The following is an 18,057-nucleotide window of genomic DNA, read 5'->3' as shown; positions in this document are numbered from 1 at the left end:
AGCTGGCACGAAGGAGGAGGTGTGGAAAACAGCAGTGCCAGGAGGCAGGTTGCATGAGGTTGTGCTCCCCCCCGCTTAATGACTCCTCAGCTGTGTAGCAGCGAGACACCCGCAGCTGGGGCTAGTCAGCCTGGGAAGGAGAATGAACCACTGCTGGGATTCACCCACCGACACCCGCAAGGCAGGACTCAGCGGGAAGCGGCAGCTCAGAGACAGCACCTGCTTTTCAATTCTTATTTCCTTCCAGAAAACACAGAGAACCTGGCTCTGAATTCTGGAGGGAAAGCCTCAACCACGCTGAGCTGTCAGCCATTCCCAGCAGCCTGATGGAGGCACATGGAACAATCTGAAATTTAGAAAGGAAAAGGAGGAGGAGGAGGATTCGAAGTGTATTTTTAGTTGCTTAACACAGCCCTGAAATATTTCTGCAGCCACTCCCTCCGGGCTGCAGGCTTCTCCCGTGTAACTCTTCCATGCTGGCTTCCAGCTGAAGGCACAGCAGTTATGAGTCAGAGCTGCTCAGAGTCAACAGAGCGCTGTTTACGCTTTGCAAAATAAGCATTCTGCTAAAGAGAGATCATGTGTTCCTAGTATAAACACTCGCCCCATAAATACACACAACGGTATGTTTCAGAACAAGGGGCAGCCCTTGCCACCCAGCTGGGCTGTGGCAAAGAGAGAAGAATTGTATTTCAGGGAAAGGGAAACTCCGAGTCAATAGAGCGGGAGAGAAAAGGGGGTGGGGGTGGACTAGCAGGTTCCCTGGGACAGCCAACACCCTAAGAGTAGCACTGCAGGCTCTCCAGAACACCCTGTTCCGTGGGGAGCTAGAGGAACAGGCTCTGACTGCACACTTCTCCCTGTGGCTAATGTGGTTCCCCACCCCCACTGGGAGCAGACACTGCCATTTATTACTGCTCTGGCTGCATCCCAGCGCCATGAGCCATTCCGACAACTTCCCTCCTTTGCTGCAGCGCCCCCCCCCCCCCCCCATAGCTTTTCCTCACACTGCCATGGCCTTACTGTGACACTGTCCTATCACCCACCTCACACCCCCATTGCAAACAGGGGAAGAAGCTAGTCTGGCTAGCGGGCAGGAAAGACAATGCGTGCACAGTAGAGATGTGCATTGCTAACGCATTACATCTAGTCCTGCAGGTAACTGCTCCTTTGCAGAAGGCAGGACATGCAGATACTGGGTAAGGCCTGAAATATTCCCACTGAGAAGCGAAAGAGGGTTGCGGAGGAGGAACTCCCCTGCAGTAATGAAATGCTAGCAGCACTTCCCAATGACTTTACAGGGTCAAGCGTTTCAGGTCGTTAGGAGTCACCTAAGGAACGGTTAGTGGGATGCTACTCTGAGCTGAAGCCAAAGGGCTGCCTGTTGTAACTGCGCTGGGTCTGGCCAGACTAGACCTTCACTCCATACGGTAGTGACACTAAGAACCACCCTTCGCAGCACTCGTTTCCTCTTTCACTGAGGCAGCTGCAGCACTTGAAGGCTCCTGGCTCCAGGCAGGGATGGGAAGGGGAGGGGAGCAGAACGTTAAAGGGGAGAAACTGTTCAAGGGCCACAGTGATGTTTATTTCCAAATGCAGCCCAGAGAGCAGGTCCCCATTTCCATTTGCTTGGTCTCCATGTCCTTGGCAAGAGGAGACTTGGCTGCATTTGAACCTCTCTCGCTGCTTTTGCTCCAAGGGATCAGAAGCTCCACAGGCCCCCGTGATCAAACATAACCAATTAAAATATACAGTGGGGTTTAAAGATGGGCATTTTAGCCAGTCAACTGGGGAGGGTTTGGTTTTTTTGGTGATGACACTGATTTATACAAAATTAACCAATTGTCTAAAACAGACCCCAAGGCCCAGCTTTGTTGCAGACAGCAGGCAAGAGTCATTTTCTACAGGTGAACAATGAATTTATTCCACTCACAACTTAGCACTGGACTGGTTCCATAAGGTAAGAATTAAAAAAATATGTATATATAAAAGCACGTTCTTCGCTTGTTTGCTCTTGTTCAGAAAAGGGGACTGAGGGCACAGAGGTGGACATGAACACAAACAGATACCCCTTTAAAAAGGAAATTGCGTTCTCACCAAGAGCTGAAGGGTAAGTTACCTGTAATATTTTTTTGGGAAAAAAAAAAAAAAAAAAAACTACTTAAGTCTTTCAAGACAAGAAATAGCTGAGGCAAAAGTCTACAGCACCTATTTCCATGCCAAAAGTTTCAACAGGTCAGTAAGTCTATTCTAGGACCACATCATTCAGGGAACATTACAACCTCTGGGACTGAAGACTGGGGAAAATCCTGGCCCTGCTGAAGTCAACGGGGAAATCCTGTCCTCACTGAAAACGGGGAATTCCCATTAACTTCAGCTGGGCCAGGATTTCCCCTTTTTCACCAGGATAAAAAAAACGAAGCCCAGATTCTTACAGGAGGCTTAGAAGTGCCAGATATTGTTAATGAAATTAATCTCTACCCATCAAGCAAGAAGCAAGCTGGGGGGGCGGGGGCGGGAAATCAGTCTTATTTCAAAAAATGTCAGTCTCCAGAGTGAGGTTAGGGTTAAAGACTAGTCAAAGCACATCCTCCTCTTACCTCACTATTCAATCCTCTCTCAAATAAAGTAATCTGAAGACTAAGTGGTGCATCGGCATTTCAACCCATTTACAAAGGAAGTTTCATCCACAGTCTTAAATTTAAAAAAATATATCAGTATTTGGGAAACTCACTTACCATGGAGAACTCAGAATAGTACATGCACACAAACCAACGAAACATTCAAGTAGTTATGACCAAATGAATTATCTATAGTGTAAAAAGAGCCGTTAGCCTCTTGGTACCAGTACCTCAGGACTTCCCGATGTGAAATTCACATACAGTAACAAAGCAGACAAAGCCAGGAATTAGTGATGTGATTTGAGAACCTGTAATAGTAGGTTTATTATTTTCAGTTTTTAAATCACACAACCCAAGAGTGTTTTCCCCTTGGCCTATGGTCCAAGGCATGGTAGAGAGGGACCACTGCTTCATCAGAAACAGAGGGCTAGTTAAAAAAGGCGTTAAAAAAAAAAAAAGAATCTTTGAGACAGCTCTTAAGCAAAGATACAATGTCCTCGATTTCAGTTTTTCTAACTAAAAAGTTGTGTGTATGCAACAGATGTAAAAACATCCCAAATCTGATTTCAAGTATAAAACAAAGAACAAAACCAAACTGTCCTCAAAATGTTTACACAAGTTCTTAAAACATACAAGGGACAACATTTCCGTGTGTATTAAAAATAGAGTGAGCCTGAAGAATTAAACAGAATGTAACTTCTCAGGAGAGAGAGAGTCTACTGAAGTCACCTCCTTTACCAAACTGAAAAGAGAACCCAAATCTTTCCAATTATGGATTTACTGGCTAAAAAAGTGACCGCAATTACCTAGCTTTACCAGCAGACTGGGATCTGGGGGGCTGACAAGTTGCATGATGATTCAGAGTTTGTTTAGCTTGATTAATTGAAGTTTAGAAATCTAACACCTTTATACACATGGCAATCCGGAGGTGACAAAACCATATAGCCTCCCAACACTGTCTCTGGCAAAGGTACAGAGTCTCATTGTTTTGCAGATTGTCTGCCTGGCTTCTTTTCCTGCTGCCCTCTTCCACTCCCTGGTATCCCTCGGCCACGACCACCAAACACTCCTGGGGAAGAAGAGCAGTGAAAGAATAAATCAGCTGTAACCGCCAGTGAATAATCTGGGTGCAATACAGTCACACATGCTTTGCGTGATTGGTAGACTCCTTTTCCATGGCTCTCAAATGAGGTGATAGAAGAACCTTAAAACCTACACCTTGCTAATCCACAACACCCCTTTTTCTAATCAACCATGTAACCGCTCTTCTCTTATCAGCGGAGTACTGTCAGATCTCTCTCTGCAAAGACTGTTAGCAAGATACTCACTGCAGCAGTTACTAGTAGAATGCATTAGGATCACAAATTAAAAGTTACGATTTTCAAAATAAGTGGCCCAGTATATGGATTTAAAAACTAGACCAATGTATCAGTCATTTAGTGAGATTAGAAAATTGTAGTGCAGGAAAAAAAGGACCCCAACAAGGATGCAGAAATCCACATGATGGATAAACATGCTGCCAGGGAGCTTCTCCAGACCAGCTTTCAGGATTACTGTGGTGTGCTGGAGACGGGGTGCTCTGGGATTCACCCTGCTTACACCCCTGCACAGCTAGCTCCAGAACAGTGGCTTCCAACCTTCTTAAACTGTTGTGAAGGGACACCAAACTCACATACCACTGGTGGGGCACGTACTAGTTTGGGGACCCCGGCTCTACAGCCCGTCCATGCACTGTTCAGGTGAGTCAAGTTAGCCACACTGCTGGCCTGAAAAGAGGAGCTGCCTCCTTCCCCCAAGCGGCTGAAGATGTGGACTACAGTGCCCCCTCCTGCTGGCCAGGAGCAAGAGGCCCCCCGATTGCTGAAAGGGGCATGAACGGTGCGCCCAAGGATAGCTTTGCTCCTGCCTGCTAGCTCCTTAGCAAACTGTGTCACCCTTTCTGTGCCGCAGTAACCAGAGCCTTTCAGCTGATTAGCGAATGCTACAGCCACCCTTTAAAATATCCCCTGATCTAATTAAAGTTACACATCAAAGCAGCAGGGAACTCCTCTACCTCAAGTGGAGAAATCAACTCTGCTCTCCACCAGGTGGATACTGCGAGACGGCGCAAGGTCTAGAGGAAATATTTCATGCAAAATGTTTGTCCAAACCACCGAATCCAGAAGCAGCAATGCCAAGTGCTGTGGTCACCGGCGTGCAGGGAAGAGAAATAAAGGCGCCTTCAGATTTCGAAAGGTCACTTTTGCATTTCGAAGGCTATCAGAGGCTGAGCAAGAGCAGCAGAAATCCTAACTTTGTTCCTCGGGGAGGAGATGGACATTCCTCGGGATGCTGCTTTTGCAAACAGAGTCTCTCCAGTTCAAATCTGAAACCGCCAAACTCACAGCAACTCCTCGTGTGATCAGTACGAGAGGAAATGGTTCTGGTGACCAGCCTTTAAGGCTGCTCCATCCACAGAACAGCCAATCTCTCTCCAGTTATCGGTGCACAGAGAGCTAGTTTTGGGTCACAGGTGGCCTAGGCCACCTCACATTTTGCTGTAACAGAATGAACGTGAGGTCCAGGACTGTCCTTAGGAGAAGCTTCAGACCCTGGCTCAAGAACAACTCTTTGGCTAAGTAAGGAGCAGTACTGAGTGAATCCCATAGCTTTGACCAAAGCTGCAACTGGCCTCAAGGGTGGGAGACAAGCAGCAGGAGGATAAGGAATGACCAGCAATGCTGGGATCCTGGGGCTGGGCCAACCCCTGTGATCGTTGCACCCTACACGTATTTCTAGAGTGGTTTTCAGAGGATCACCTTATAACAGGGGTCTCAAACACGCGGCCCGCGGAGCTCTTCCCTGCGACCCGCCAAGCTCCCCACGCCCCCCACCCCTGAGTTATTTAATGTGGCAGCTAAGCTCCCTGCTCCCCAATGTTTGGGGCCAGGTCTCTCCCCCGACCCCGCCTGCCACCCCCACGCGTCTCCCTGGAGTGTCCCCCGGACTCTACCGGAGCCGGCATCACCTGCTGCCGCAGGGTCCTTGTGCCCCCCTCCACTGTGGCCAGGGCAGGCTGCCCTTCCCCTGCCCTTCTGCCCTAGTCCTGAGCCTCTCCAACGCCCTAAACCCCTCATCCCCAGCCCCACAGCCCTCCCCCCTGCACCTCCTCCTATCCCCAAACTTCATCCCAGAGCCTGCACCCCCACCCCCTCCTCCACCCAAACTCCCTCCCAGAGCCTTAAGCAGGTGGGGGTGGAGTTTGGGGGGGGACAGGTTCTGGGCACACCAAAATTTCTACAAACCTGCCGCCCCTGGAAGAGGCAAGGCAGGGGTGGAGTGGTGGTGCAGCCCAGTGCAGTGGGGGTGGGGGGGGCTTTACTGAGTGTATATATTTTATTAAAACTGCTTTGAGGAGGAGGTGGAGAAGAGATGGGGCAGGGGCGGGGCCTCATGGAAGGGGTGGAGTGGGGGCGGGGCCAGGAGCAGTGAGGGAGTGTGTGTCGGTGATGCAGCCCTCAGGCCAATGCACTAGTCCTCAGTGGCCCTCATGGTCATTTTGAGTTTGAGACCCCTGCCTTATAACAAACATGAAGCCTTCAGCTGGAAGGGTGAGAATGCTCCAAACATTCAGCAAGTGAAACAAAAAGTCAGCAGCTAGGTCTCTTACAAGCCATGCAAATGGCCAGATGTGCTTCTCTTAAGCAGACTAGAGTGCCTCACCGGAGCCATGCACTGGAAAGAGGCTGCCCCTCCCCCACTGCAGTAATGGTCAGAACCCAAAGCACATTCAGACACAACGTTCACTCTTTCCCCCAAATGGATTTGCTAACGAAGCAGATAGCACAAACCTCATGCGAAGAGAGGGACAGAGCGATTACCCGAACGGGCCACAGCTTGTTTGGAAGGAATCTGACACGGCCAAGTTCAGGGACTGACTTATTTGTTACGCTCCTACCCAGCTCCAGCAAACAAAGAGGAACAGTTCCTGCACTTCCCTTTGTGTTCACAAACATGCTGTAAGGCAGGTGAACAAGGCAAAGGACTTAGTCCTCCTTAGCTGGCTCTTTTGTAGGAATCCAAGGTCTCACACCACACAGCACTATTAGTTTAAAATTGAGGAACAACAACAACAGTTACACCGATGAGATTTGCTTGAGACACAAGCCTAGGTACTCCACTGCAAACAAACAGGACCATTACCTCGCCCGGCACCTCCACCTCCTCGGCCTTTCTGTTGTTTCTGCTGCTGCATGCCACCACGACCTCTGCCCTTTGACACCACCTCCTCCTTCACCATGTCAATGATTTCATCGGGGATACGCAAATATTTAATTGTGCTGCCGCGAATGTAACACTCTGGCATTCTCCAGAATTTGTCTCCATCCTGTTGGGGAGAAGCACGTTAGGGCAGAGCAGGTGCACACGTGCGCTCTGACGTCTTTAACTCAGAAATGCCTAAGTCACTTTGAAAATTTTACCACTTATTTATTGTCAGCATAAATGGTTCCTCTAATACAAATACATCCCTTGGCTTGGGGGGGGGGGGGGAGGGGGCATTGTACATCTGCCGCTAAAGTTTTAACACATCACTTGTGGGATAAATCACACTATTAAAAGTGCACGAAGTCTGAGTTAAGGTGGAGGGTAAGATCCTTACATCTACTGAGCACTAGGAGGGACTGAAAGTGTACATAGGACTAAAGCAAACTAAAAACTACTACTTAGAAAGCAGACTCAAAAGCAACAAGAAACACGACTTCCTCACCAGAGGCATATCTGCAACAGGAGATTTCAGCTCCAAGAACCTGGGAGATCACCCACCCATTTTACCCTATTGGGCCTATTAATGTGGCACTCGAAGGCTGCCTTTAGAGGAACCCAACAGAGGAGAATGAATGCAGGGGCAGGGTGGCCACCAGAGACACATTTCAGAGGGAACAGGTCCCCACAGGAGGAAGTGGCTCTGAAAAGCAGGTTTAAGATTTGGCGTTATGGGGCTGCCCTTTGTGAAGTGAGTTGCAGAACCTTCCAATTCTGCTGTGGACAAAACCCTGTTAGTACGTTAGCTCTTAAATGATGGATGAAATGGCGAGAAGGAGGGAAATCAGAGTAGTGTCTGAGCTGAACAGTAACCCACAGACTGACCCATGATGCAGTCGGGAGAAGGGGAGAAGAGAGCCTGCCCTGCCTTTTGTTAGTCAGAAAGCAGCCACCAAAAAGGGCCTTTCATCACTGAAATAAACTCAGGTTTGTCCACACATGGGGTTATTCAGGGCTAGCTCCCTGTGTGGACACTTACTCTGCAATAAGGGTGCCTTGCTCCTATTTAGCTTACTGCTGTCCCCCACCCTCAGCCTTGGATCTTCCTAACTGGACTTCGGCTCAAAATACAGGAAACGATTGAGCCAGTCTCCCTTCACTTCCTTGTTTCTGTACTCAGAGAAGTAAACAAACTAAGTAGTTTAGAGCCAGATCCTCCAGATACAGTCCCATGCCATCTAGTGGCCATTGCCATTAATACCATTCAACTAACCAGAGATCAGCAGGGTCAGCTGAGGCCTGCTTGACTGTATCCTGGGTGTATTTTGCTAAGTCTGGGCTTGTCTATTGATGTTTTTCTATTGCACAACTGGAGGGGGATTAAAAAGGCAGCCAGGCAGGATGAGACACACCAACCACGTGGGTGTAAGCCAGCCAGGCATGCGTCCAGCTGTGTAGCACTCTATGGGCTCGCTCTGACCACTACAAGCTTCTTTGCGGTGCCGTGGGAGGGAGGGACAGACACTGGAAACTTTGTTGCCCTCAAACAGGTGCTCTAACAGCTCACTAACCATACTCCAGGCTTTACCTGCCGCAGGGGCCTTCCCAAAGCATCAGACACCATCTAACTCCAATTTAATATAGGTAAAAAAACAGATCCCAGTTCTCTTAAACAAAAACAGTTTATCAGACACAGCAAGGAAGAAGTGGGCTGTAGTCCACGAAAGCTTATGCTCTAATAAATCTGTTAGTCTCTAAGGTGCCACAAGTACTCCTGTTCTTCTTTTTAGGAAGGAAGAAGAAAGTCAAACAAAACATTAAGCAGAACATGATCATGGTTACACTAATGTCTAGGAAAGGTGCACAAAGATTGGCTCTAAGCCAGTGGTCTCCAAACTTTTCAGGGTCACGCCCCTTACCCCCACCAGAGCCGGGCCGTGGCTCATGGGGTGGGCTGCAGCTGGGGCCAGGAACAGAGCCATGGCTAGTGGCAGAGGCTGGCACCAGGGGGGTGGGGCCCCGAGCAGAGCAGGTGAGGGTGGCGCAACCTCCCCATCCTCTGTAGAGGCTGCCTGGTTTTGGCCTCTGTGCTAAGCTCTGTTACGTAGCGTGCACGGTTAACCAAGATGGAACCTTTGTATATTGGACAACCCTGACTCAACAGCATGCTATTATCAGTTCAGATTCAGTCTCTGTGGAAATCTCCACAATACCTCCCCCCACTTCTCTTCTTGAGCCCCTTTTCCTCTTTATTTGGAAATGAAGCACTTACTCCGTAGCAGACGTTTCCTCCCGTTGCCCAGCCTCGTTAATTTTGGTTCCTGTGATTCCCTGCAAACTGTTTTACCCACTGGTGTTCGACCATTTTGTTTCTTTGCCTTTGGTGGCAAGTACACAAACATTTATTTGCATTTAAGAGAAGGTCCTCCTCATTTCTACATAGACATTAAACAGTATGACTGAGCAGAACGCATGAATACCATGTCAATGGGAACAGCTCAAACAGGCTAGTTCTTACCAAAGATCTCTTAAAAGTGGTGACCCACTAAATGGAGAATACAGAACGATGGCCAGGCAGCAGCTATCAGACAGCCAGAGTAAGACTGCGGGTTCCTAGCATGGGGCACCTGACAGTGTAATCTAAAACAGCCAACCTTACCCTTGATGTGCAGATGACTTCTCTAAGGTTGATGTTCATCCAGTTATCGCAACTCACTAGGTGACCGTTGTACGTTTCACCATTTTTCAATTCCACCAACTGAGAGACAATGGAGAAAATCAAATACAATAAACCATCAACCATCACAATGCAAGACTGTACAAGTGAATTTCCAAATCAGCGTATATGGTATAATTTAGGCAAGAAACAAGACACACCAAGAGGTATAGTCACTCCACATTACACGCACATATAACAGCTACCTCCTGTTAATGGGAGTTGTACAGAAACAGGGAGAATAAAACCCGAGGTGTGCTAGGAACTTTTTTTTGCTACTCAAGCTTTAGGATTAAAAAGCTGCTACCACACTCTAATCCAGGGGTCTCAGTCTCAAATGACCAGGAGGGCCACATGAGGACTAATGCATTGGCCTGAGGGCTGCATCACTGACACCTCCCTCGCTGCCCCTGGCCCTGCCCCCATTCCACCCCTTCCATGAGGCCCCACCCCTGCCCTGTCTCTTCTCCACCTCCTCCTCCAAGCGGTTTTAATAAAATATATACACTCAGTAAAGCCCCCCCACTGCACTGAGCTGCACCACCACTCCACCCCTGCTCTGCCTCTTACAGGGGTGGCAGGTTTGTAGAAATTTTGGTGGTGCCCAGAACCTTCCCCCCCCCCCCCCCCGCAAGGCTCTGGGCGGGAGTTTGAGTGGGGGAGGGGGTGGAGGTGCAGGCTCTGGGATGGAGTTTGGGGATAGGAGGGGGTGCAGGGGTGAGGGCTGTGGATGAGGGGTTTGGGGCATTGGAGAGGCTCGGGGCATTGGAGAGGCTCGGGGCTAGGGCAGAAGGGCAGGGGAAGGGCAGCCTGCCCTGGCACTAGTTGAGGGGGGCACTAGGACCTGGAGCGGAGCCAGCGTGAGCTGCAGGCTCCAGGCGGTGAGGGGGCAGCAAGTGAGCCCGGGGGACACTCGGGGGAGGTGCGTGGGGGCGGCAGGTGGGGCCGGGGGAGAGAGACCCAGCCCCAAACATTGGGGAGCAGCGAGCTTAGCTGCCACATAAAATAACTCGGGGGGGGGGGGAGAGGGGAGTTTGGTGGCGACAGGATGTAACTGGGGGGGGGGGGGGGGGGGAGGCGCGTGGGGAGCTTGGGGGCCGCAGGAAAGAGCTCCACGGGCCGCATGCGTGTTTGAGACCCCTGCTAATCCCACCTCAGAATTCTAGTGGCCCTGCCTGTATCATTGCCTGCAACCTGAATTGAAAAGTGCACCCTCTCTACAGGACAGAGACCGTTTTGTATCCAGCACCACTTTGGCCCTGATCCACTTTGCAGCAGTGACTTGCGGTTGTGTCAGATTGCTTGTACAGTTTGACACAAGGCGTTACTGACCACAGGGAACTGTACTGGGGCAACCAGGTTCATTGAATTTAAATACTTTAGGTTACAGCACATTTTAACATGACCAAGAGACTGTTTCCCTCTGCTGCTTGGGGCAGTTTAGATCCAAGTCAGCAAGACACCCCAACCAGAGGGTACGAGACCCACTCAGAAAACACCCCCCCCCGCCCCAATAAAATAAAAAGGAGAGGAAAGAGAAAACAGGAGGAATAAGAGTGCTACTGGAACAAAATACACCTCTACCCCGATATAACGCTGTCCTCGGGAGCCAAAAAATCTTACCGTGTTATAAGTGAAACCGTGTTATATCGAACTTGCTTTGATCCGCTGGAGCGCGCAGCCCCACCCCCCCAGAGCACTGCTTTACTGCGGGATATCCAAATTCATGTTATAGCGGGTCACGTTATATCAGGGTAGAGGTGTATCTGGCCCCTAAGTTTTGTGAGCCTCCTCCATCTTCCCCCACTTACTCTGATAAAGTGAGGAAAATGCCCCCAAAACACAAAGAAAAGCCAAGTCTAGGCAAACTCCAAATGATGTTGCATGAGATCTGCATTTGTGTAGCATCTGTTCTGTTCTCTCTGCAAACAACTTTTGCTAACAGAGTTTTATATTTTTATTGTCTGCATTCCAGTAGCACCCACAACATGCCCGATCTCTCCACATACATACGAAGATGCAGATTCTGCCCTGAAGAGCTCACAATCAAAGACAAACATACAAAGGAATTAAAAAACAGTCAACAGAGTTGGATAATAAGCATCAGCTGGCCCTAGCTACTTGTCTACACAGCCATAATTACTTGACCAATTCTTGTGTTAATTTTTTAACAGTGACCAGGCAGTGACTACAACAGGATCTTTCTAACATTCATATACAGACTGCCTTTCTAACATAAAGGTACTTGGGATATTATTGTGCTAGCAGTTCCAGAATAGCTGCAATGCCCTTAGAAAGCTCCGTGCAGTAGTTGCTGCACAAACACACTAGATGCTTTGTTAAATTACGTGACTATCGGTTTTAAATTAAAACAAGAGATGAGCAACAGCCCAAAGACTCGCCTTTAAAACAGTGAGACTTCTGTTAAATTGAGAGTGGTGAAAAATGCACCTGACACTGCTTAGAATCTCTGCTATGTCTGATTCTAATCTTATTTCATAAAAAGTCACTCAAGATTTGGAAGGTTTACTTTACACTAAGTTAATAAGAGACTGAAAAAAGGCCCAGCACACTACATTGTGGCTGAAGCACAGGGAAGATACAGAAAATATATTTAAGGCACCTCACTTCTTTAGAGCTTCCAAATTCACCTCCCTACTCTCCAACACACAGACTCTGACCTGGTGACCCAAGAAGCTTTATAGGGTTTGCAAGCATTGCTTGTAGGAAATACCCTTGTTACTCACCATAGGGTGGTTCTGTGCAGTCTTCAACAGGGATAAAGGAAGCTAGAACAGAAGGAAAGAGGATAAGCCTGAGAAACAGGTCAGCAAAATAGAGGATAAAACAGTCCATTTACAGACCAAGTGATTTTAGCTATGAATTTACTACCACGCACAAGATGACTCGGTTTCACTTTGCAGGGAGGAGTAAGAACCATTTTGCCAGGTATATGTTACAGGAGCTCCCACCACTCAAATTTACCTTTGAGCGTCAGGTAAAAAACAGCAGGGACCGAGTCTCACCCAGACCCTCCCTCCCCCGCAAACAACACCACGTGCCAGGCGCAGCCAAGCCACAAAAAACCGCGAGTGCCCCCAGCATCTACCACACCACAGCCCCGCACACCGACCTGCCCGGTGCATTATCACAGTAGCAGCTAAGAGCCCACGGTGCTAGGGGCTGTACATTTCAGTGGTTGAGGTGTATCATGGTAGCACCCAGGACCCCCTCCAGCCACAGCCCAGGGGCCCGTTATGCTAGGGGGTGTACGCTATTAGGTGGACTACGGTAGTGCCGCAGAGCCCCTGGGCCAGGACCCCCGGGACTAGGCGCTGCTCGCGCTATTAGGTGTATTACGGTACCTCTTGGGCAGCCCTGCACCAGGGCCACGCGCCTTCCTCCTCCCTTACACCCCCCCCCGCCGGCCCCGCGCCCCCTCCCCCCGACTCACCATCCTCCCGCTCCGGCCGCGCGGGCCCCGCCGCTCAAACCGCCTCCGCCGCGGCCCCGAGCCAATAAACTCCGAGCGACTCCGGGCCCGGCCCAGTCCTCAGCGCCAGCCGCCAAGCGACAGCCGCCGTTTTACGACGGTGCCGCAAAGGGCGGCGGGCGCCAAGGCAGGAATGGCGCGAGGCGTCCGCATTACCCACAACCCCCCGCACCTCCAGGCGCCCGCATGACCCACAATCCTTTGCGCGGCGCTCCAGCTGCCAAGGGGGGAGGGGGGGGTCAAACTTTTGCGCTGGTGACCCCGTGACCCAGCGAGCCTGGGAGTGTCACCCCCCCCCCCCAGTCAGTTAAAATCCCGTTTATGTATTGAACACTCGCACCCCCGAGGGGCCCCGAACCCCGGGTGGGGAACCCCAAAGCCCGCCCAGCCCATATGCCAGTGCCCCGCTCCTGCCTGTTCTGCGCACCGCCCCCTGCCCCCCTAGGCTGGTAGGGCTCAGTCCAGCTCCCCGGGGCCGCTCTCCCTTCCATGGGCGGCCGCGGTCCCCATTGTCTGAGCATCTCGTGTCCCAGCCCTGCTTAGAGAGCTAATCAGCCCAGCAGCTAAACCTGTGGCCGTCAACCGCCTCTCCTCTGTGATGGAGCTGAACCGTCACGGGAAACAATGAGAAACTTCAATCATCTCTCCCATCTCGTTCTTTTCTCGTGTTCCTTCCAGTCCTGTCTCTGCCAGTGTTTACGGGGCACTAGTGTTAGCAACCGGGCTCTGGGCAGGGGCAGACGTCCACCTTCTCAGAGCTTATTGCAGGACTCAGGCCTACATTTCCTAGTGTCCAGCCAGCCTTCCTATCTCCTCTCCTCCAGTCTCCTGAACGTTAGCCATACAAAGAACAGGAGTCCTTGTGGCCCCTTAGAGACTTTGTTAGTCTCTAAGGGGCCACAAGGACTCCTGTTCTTTTTGCGGATACAGACTAACACGGCTGCTGCTCTGAAATTAGCCATACAGTACTGCATTTTAGTAGCAGGCTCACAAACTAGAAACCCAGAAACGAGGAACTATGCCCCCTAGTGTCCATTTCTCTTTCATCTTAAAACATTAGATTAGGTTATTGAATGAGTAATGCTACCCCAAAACCATTCACTTACATGACTGACAAAGGGTCAGGTGAGAATTGGACACACTGCATCCCTTTAGTTCTTTGAGGGCTGCACATACATCCTTCATACACTGAATTGGCAAAGCTGTTTATTAGCATATCTCCCAGTGAACTATTTAGCCCCTTTATTTATTTATTGGAACAGTATTAGCAACTTTCTGCTTACTGCGGATGCATTTGGCCAGTCTCGATACGTTAAGTGATGTTTAACCATGTTAAATAGGTGTGAAATTATTAGTGAAATTATAAAACACAGAAGCTATCAAATGAAGATCTAGTGTGGATGAAATACAGTGAATATTATTTTTCTTAATGTATTATTCCCAGTATTATATTTTATTTCATTACATCTTTTCAGACTTATTTCTATCTTTAATGGCCTGTTCTCTTCATCAAAACAGCCACTTAATTGGGAAAATATGTTGTCCAACTAAAAGTCCCCATTGAGAAACTCCTATACTGTAGATCACCCTAAATATGTATTTGTTTGGCAGGTGGTCTGGAAAACTTGTAAAATGCAAACTGTTGATACAGTGTCCATCTTCAGAATTAACAACAGTATCATGGAAGTCTCCTTCCAGTAAAGAAGTATAAAGGTTTATACTATAGCTTAATAAATACCCATGGATAAATGACAAAAATCTGATAAAGAAAACCAGTGGGTTTTCCTTTTGCATAATAAAGCCTGATAAAGCAAGATGCTGAGCTTATGGGAGTTAAGAATGCTCAGTACCTGCAAAATTTATAAAAACCCAAATTTCCTTGTTATTTCAAAAAGATTATGAATCAAAGCCTTGTGGAATAAAACCAAGATTGAAGCAAGCTGACCTGGAGAGAGAAGGGGGGTGGGCGGCTCCATGGTTAGCCAAAGCTAAACTATGTTTCCCATCGCTCCACCATGAAACTTTCACTGTAGCAACCAAGAAAGATTACACTGGACTTTAGCAAGAACCTGACTTAGCCTGCAAAGCTAGTCAGCGTGAAATGCCATTATTACACTAAACCGTATCTCCACTGAGGTTTATTTATTTTATTATACTCATGGCTAGGCTGCTATAATTGGCTGGCATGGTTCACCTGTCCCCGATGCCTGCCCCTTTTGCAGTGAGGTAGACCCTAGCACACGCCTACCTTGAGTGCACCAGGTTGCAGCCCCTTTTCCAGCTCCTCCTAGACTTACTTTTGTGTTTTTGGCAGCACTTCTCGCCCCACTTTCTCATATATGCACACCCCATCCGTGGCCCCACAAAGTCACGGGACCTCATTGTCAACCTCCTCCTAGCAATGGCCAAAGTGGCCATCTACAACACCAGGGAGAGGATGCTGGCTGAGGGGGTGCTCTGCAACTGTGGGACCTACTTCCGATCCTCTCTCCACTCACGTATCCAGGCAGAGTTCCTCTGGGCAGCATCCGCTGGCTCCCTTGACACGTTCAGTGGGCGCTGTCCGGGGTTCTCTGAGTGTCCCCTTCAGGTTCCCTACTTTTGACCCTTTGACCCTCACACCTGTCCTTGTTTTTTCTTTTGTTGTCCCCCGTATTTAATTGAGTCCCAGGCTCGGTGGACTCTCCTCGTAGGTTAGGGGAGGGTTCTTTAGTTTCTGACCACCCACTTCCCAGAACCCAACAGGATGGTTCACCCAAAACACCCCACCTGGTTTGCAGGTGTTGATCCTGCAGCTAAAGGGTTAAGTGGGCTCTACCGACTCACTGAGGCAGGTGGTTCACTTCCCACCAGCATATAAGGGAAGTAAGAGTAACACTTTATTTCTTTCAAAGAGAAGGTTTAGTATGTGAGCAAAGCCATCCTGATGTAAGATCCCCTACCAACAGGCAAGTCTAGGAAAATGTTTGAGGTGAACTTTATTAAATTCTTTGTTAATAAAGGTAAAACCCTGAGGGGATAACTTGGCTTTACATTGTGGACTTTGGAATGTGGCTTAGAGTAGGTTGAGAAAGGCATATCCAGGCCTATCAATGTGATATGTGGGTGCATTTTATATGGTTTATGATGGTTTATTCCCATCTCCTAATAAGATTGATCATGTTTCCCTTTAATTTTAAAGAAGGGGACTTAGCATTTAGCCAACCAACTAATTCAGGACTTAAAATTCCCTCGATTGCTTGGACAGAGACATTTTGTATTTCTCCTTAAAAGTTGTGACCATGGTAATTTCCTTATGGTGACAAAAACTGAACGTCAGCACACACAGATGGATAAATATTCAAGAATTTACCTACAAATGCAATCAATGACTAGGTGGTGTCACATCATATAGCACAGCAGTAACAATAGCAGACCCTGTTGATACTGTAATTCCCATACTCTAGTACAGAGGTGGGGAAGGGGAAGACGCTCAGAACAAAGCAAAAATGGGTCTGATGAGAATATCCAACCTTGCCAGTGGTCACCCCAACCATCACTCAACTCCATTACATGGGTTGGTTTGGTGTATGTAGACACACCTTTCTGCTGGTTCAGGTTATGTTTTATCCTTTATAGCCAAGACAAACCCTTGGATTTCAGTAACTGGCTTTGTTTTCAAACTCCCTGGCATGTATGGAAATCAAATAGCAGCTCAAAGCACCATTTTTAGTGCCTTCCTTGTTAAATTCTTAGTTATGCCATCGCTAGTGGTAAGATGTTGTTAAACTAAAGGTACTGGAGGGACGAGGGGAACATGCAGTGAAGTTACCAGTGCACTCTGTACCACTGCTTATCAGCATTCCAGTTAGTAGGAAAAGCAAGAGAGTCCAAGTTCATTCATGAGGCCCATGTGGGATTTCATCATGAGAAGCTCAAAGGTTCAAGTCCATTGGAAGGGCACATCATAAGGTGTGCCTGAGGCAACGCTGAAATCAGGAGGGGGCAATCTTAGCCTGCTAAGGACATAGGGCTGAGTGTGGAATCAGGCTGTGTAGGGTGTCTCAGCCCTGGGGGCTGGAGAGAACCGGGGGGGACACGGGGACTCTGCCCTAGGGGCTGGAGAGAACGGGGGGGGGCTCTGCCCTGGGGGCTGGAGAGAAGGGGGGGGAGGGGCTCAGACCTGGGACTGGAGAGAACGAGGTGGGGGGGGCTCTACCCCGGGGTCTGGAGAGAACGAGGTGGGGGGGGCTCTGCCCCGGGGGCTGGAGAGAAGGGGGGGGCTCTGCCCTGGGGGCTGGAGAGAAGGGGGGTGAGGGGCTCAGACCTGGGTTTGGAGAGAACGGGGGGGGGCTCTGCCCTGGGGGCTGGAGAGAAGGAGATGGGGGGGGGCTCTGCCCCGGGGGCTGGAGAGAGCGGGGGGGGGGCTCAGACCTGGGGCTGGAGAGAAGGAGATGGGGGGGGGGCTCTGCCCCGGGGGCTGGAGAGAACGGGGGGGGGGCTCAGACCTGGGTCTGGAGAGAAGGAGATGGGGGGGGGCTCTGCCCCGGGGGCTGGAGAGAGCGGGGGGGGGGGCTCTGCCCTGGGTCTGGAGAGAAGGAGATGGGGGGGGGCTCTGCCCCGGGGGCTGGAGAGAGCGGGGGGGGGGGCTCTGCCCTGGGTCTGGAGAGAAGGAGATGGGGGGGGGCTCTGCCCCGGGGGCTGGAGAGAGCGGGGGGGTATCACAGCCGGGGGCTGGGCATTGGGCAGTTCGGGCCCCGGGGGGCTCAGCTCTAAGGGCAGGGGCAGGGCTCAGCCCTGGGGTGCGCGCAGGACACCCAGCGACTGGGGAACACGCGAGGCCACGTGACCCGCCGGCAGCGGGAGCATAAAGAGCAGTTTCCGGTTTGTAACCCCAGACCTGACGGAAGTGTCCGGCTGGGGCCGCTCTGCCCCATGGGCGGCCCGCTCTATGCTCCTGGGCGGCTGCGAGCGGCGGGCGCGGTCACGTGGGGGGCGGGGCGCGG

At 50.1% G+C, this 18,057-nt stretch overlaps 1 protein-coding gene across 1 annotated transcript; it reads right to left on the bottom strand.

The window, feature by feature from the left end:
* Positions 1 to 2,908: 2,908 nt before the first annotated feature.
* On the bottom strand, positions 2,909 to 13,227 carry LSM4 (LSM4 homolog, U6 small nuclear RNA and mRNA degradation associated). The gene is made up of 5 exons (XM_054013677.1): positions 13,034 to 13,227; positions 12,327 to 12,368; positions 9,523 to 9,621; positions 6,804 to 6,987; positions 2,909 to 3,690 (listed from the first exon to the last, which is right to left on the bottom strand). Exons 1-5 carry the CDS (start codon positions 13,034 to 13,036, stop codon positions 3,602 to 3,604), a joined length of 417 nt encoding a protein of 138 aa, XP_053869652.1. The 5' UTR covers positions 13,037 to 13,227; the 3' UTR covers positions 2,909 to 3,601.
* Between the last annotated feature and the right edge of the window lie 4,830 nt (positions 13,228 to 18,057).

The sequence above is a fragment of the Malaclemys terrapin genome, chromosome 24 (assembly GCF_027887155.1).
Source record: "Malaclemys terrapin pileata isolate rMalTer1 chromosome 24, rMalTer1.hap1, whole genome shotgun sequence".
NCBI classification, from domain to species: Eukaryota; Metazoa; Chordata; order Testudines; family Emydidae; genus Malaclemys; species Malaclemys terrapin.
This window is presented reverse-complemented; position numbering and strand designations above follow the sequence as displayed.

What these genes read in the sequence shown, in the direction of transcription:
- LSM4 (XM_054013677.1), bottom strand. An exon ending in CTGCACAGAACCACCCTATG is followed by an intron (nt 9,622 to 12,326) that starts GTGAGTAACAAG and finishes ATTGTCTCTCAG; the next exon opens with TTGGTGGAATTGAAAAATGG. An exon ending in AGGTGGAGGTGCCGGGCGAG is followed by an intron (nt 3,691 to 6,803) that starts GTAATGGTCCTG and finishes CTTCTTCCCCAG; the next exon opens with GAGTGTTTGGTGGTCGTGGC.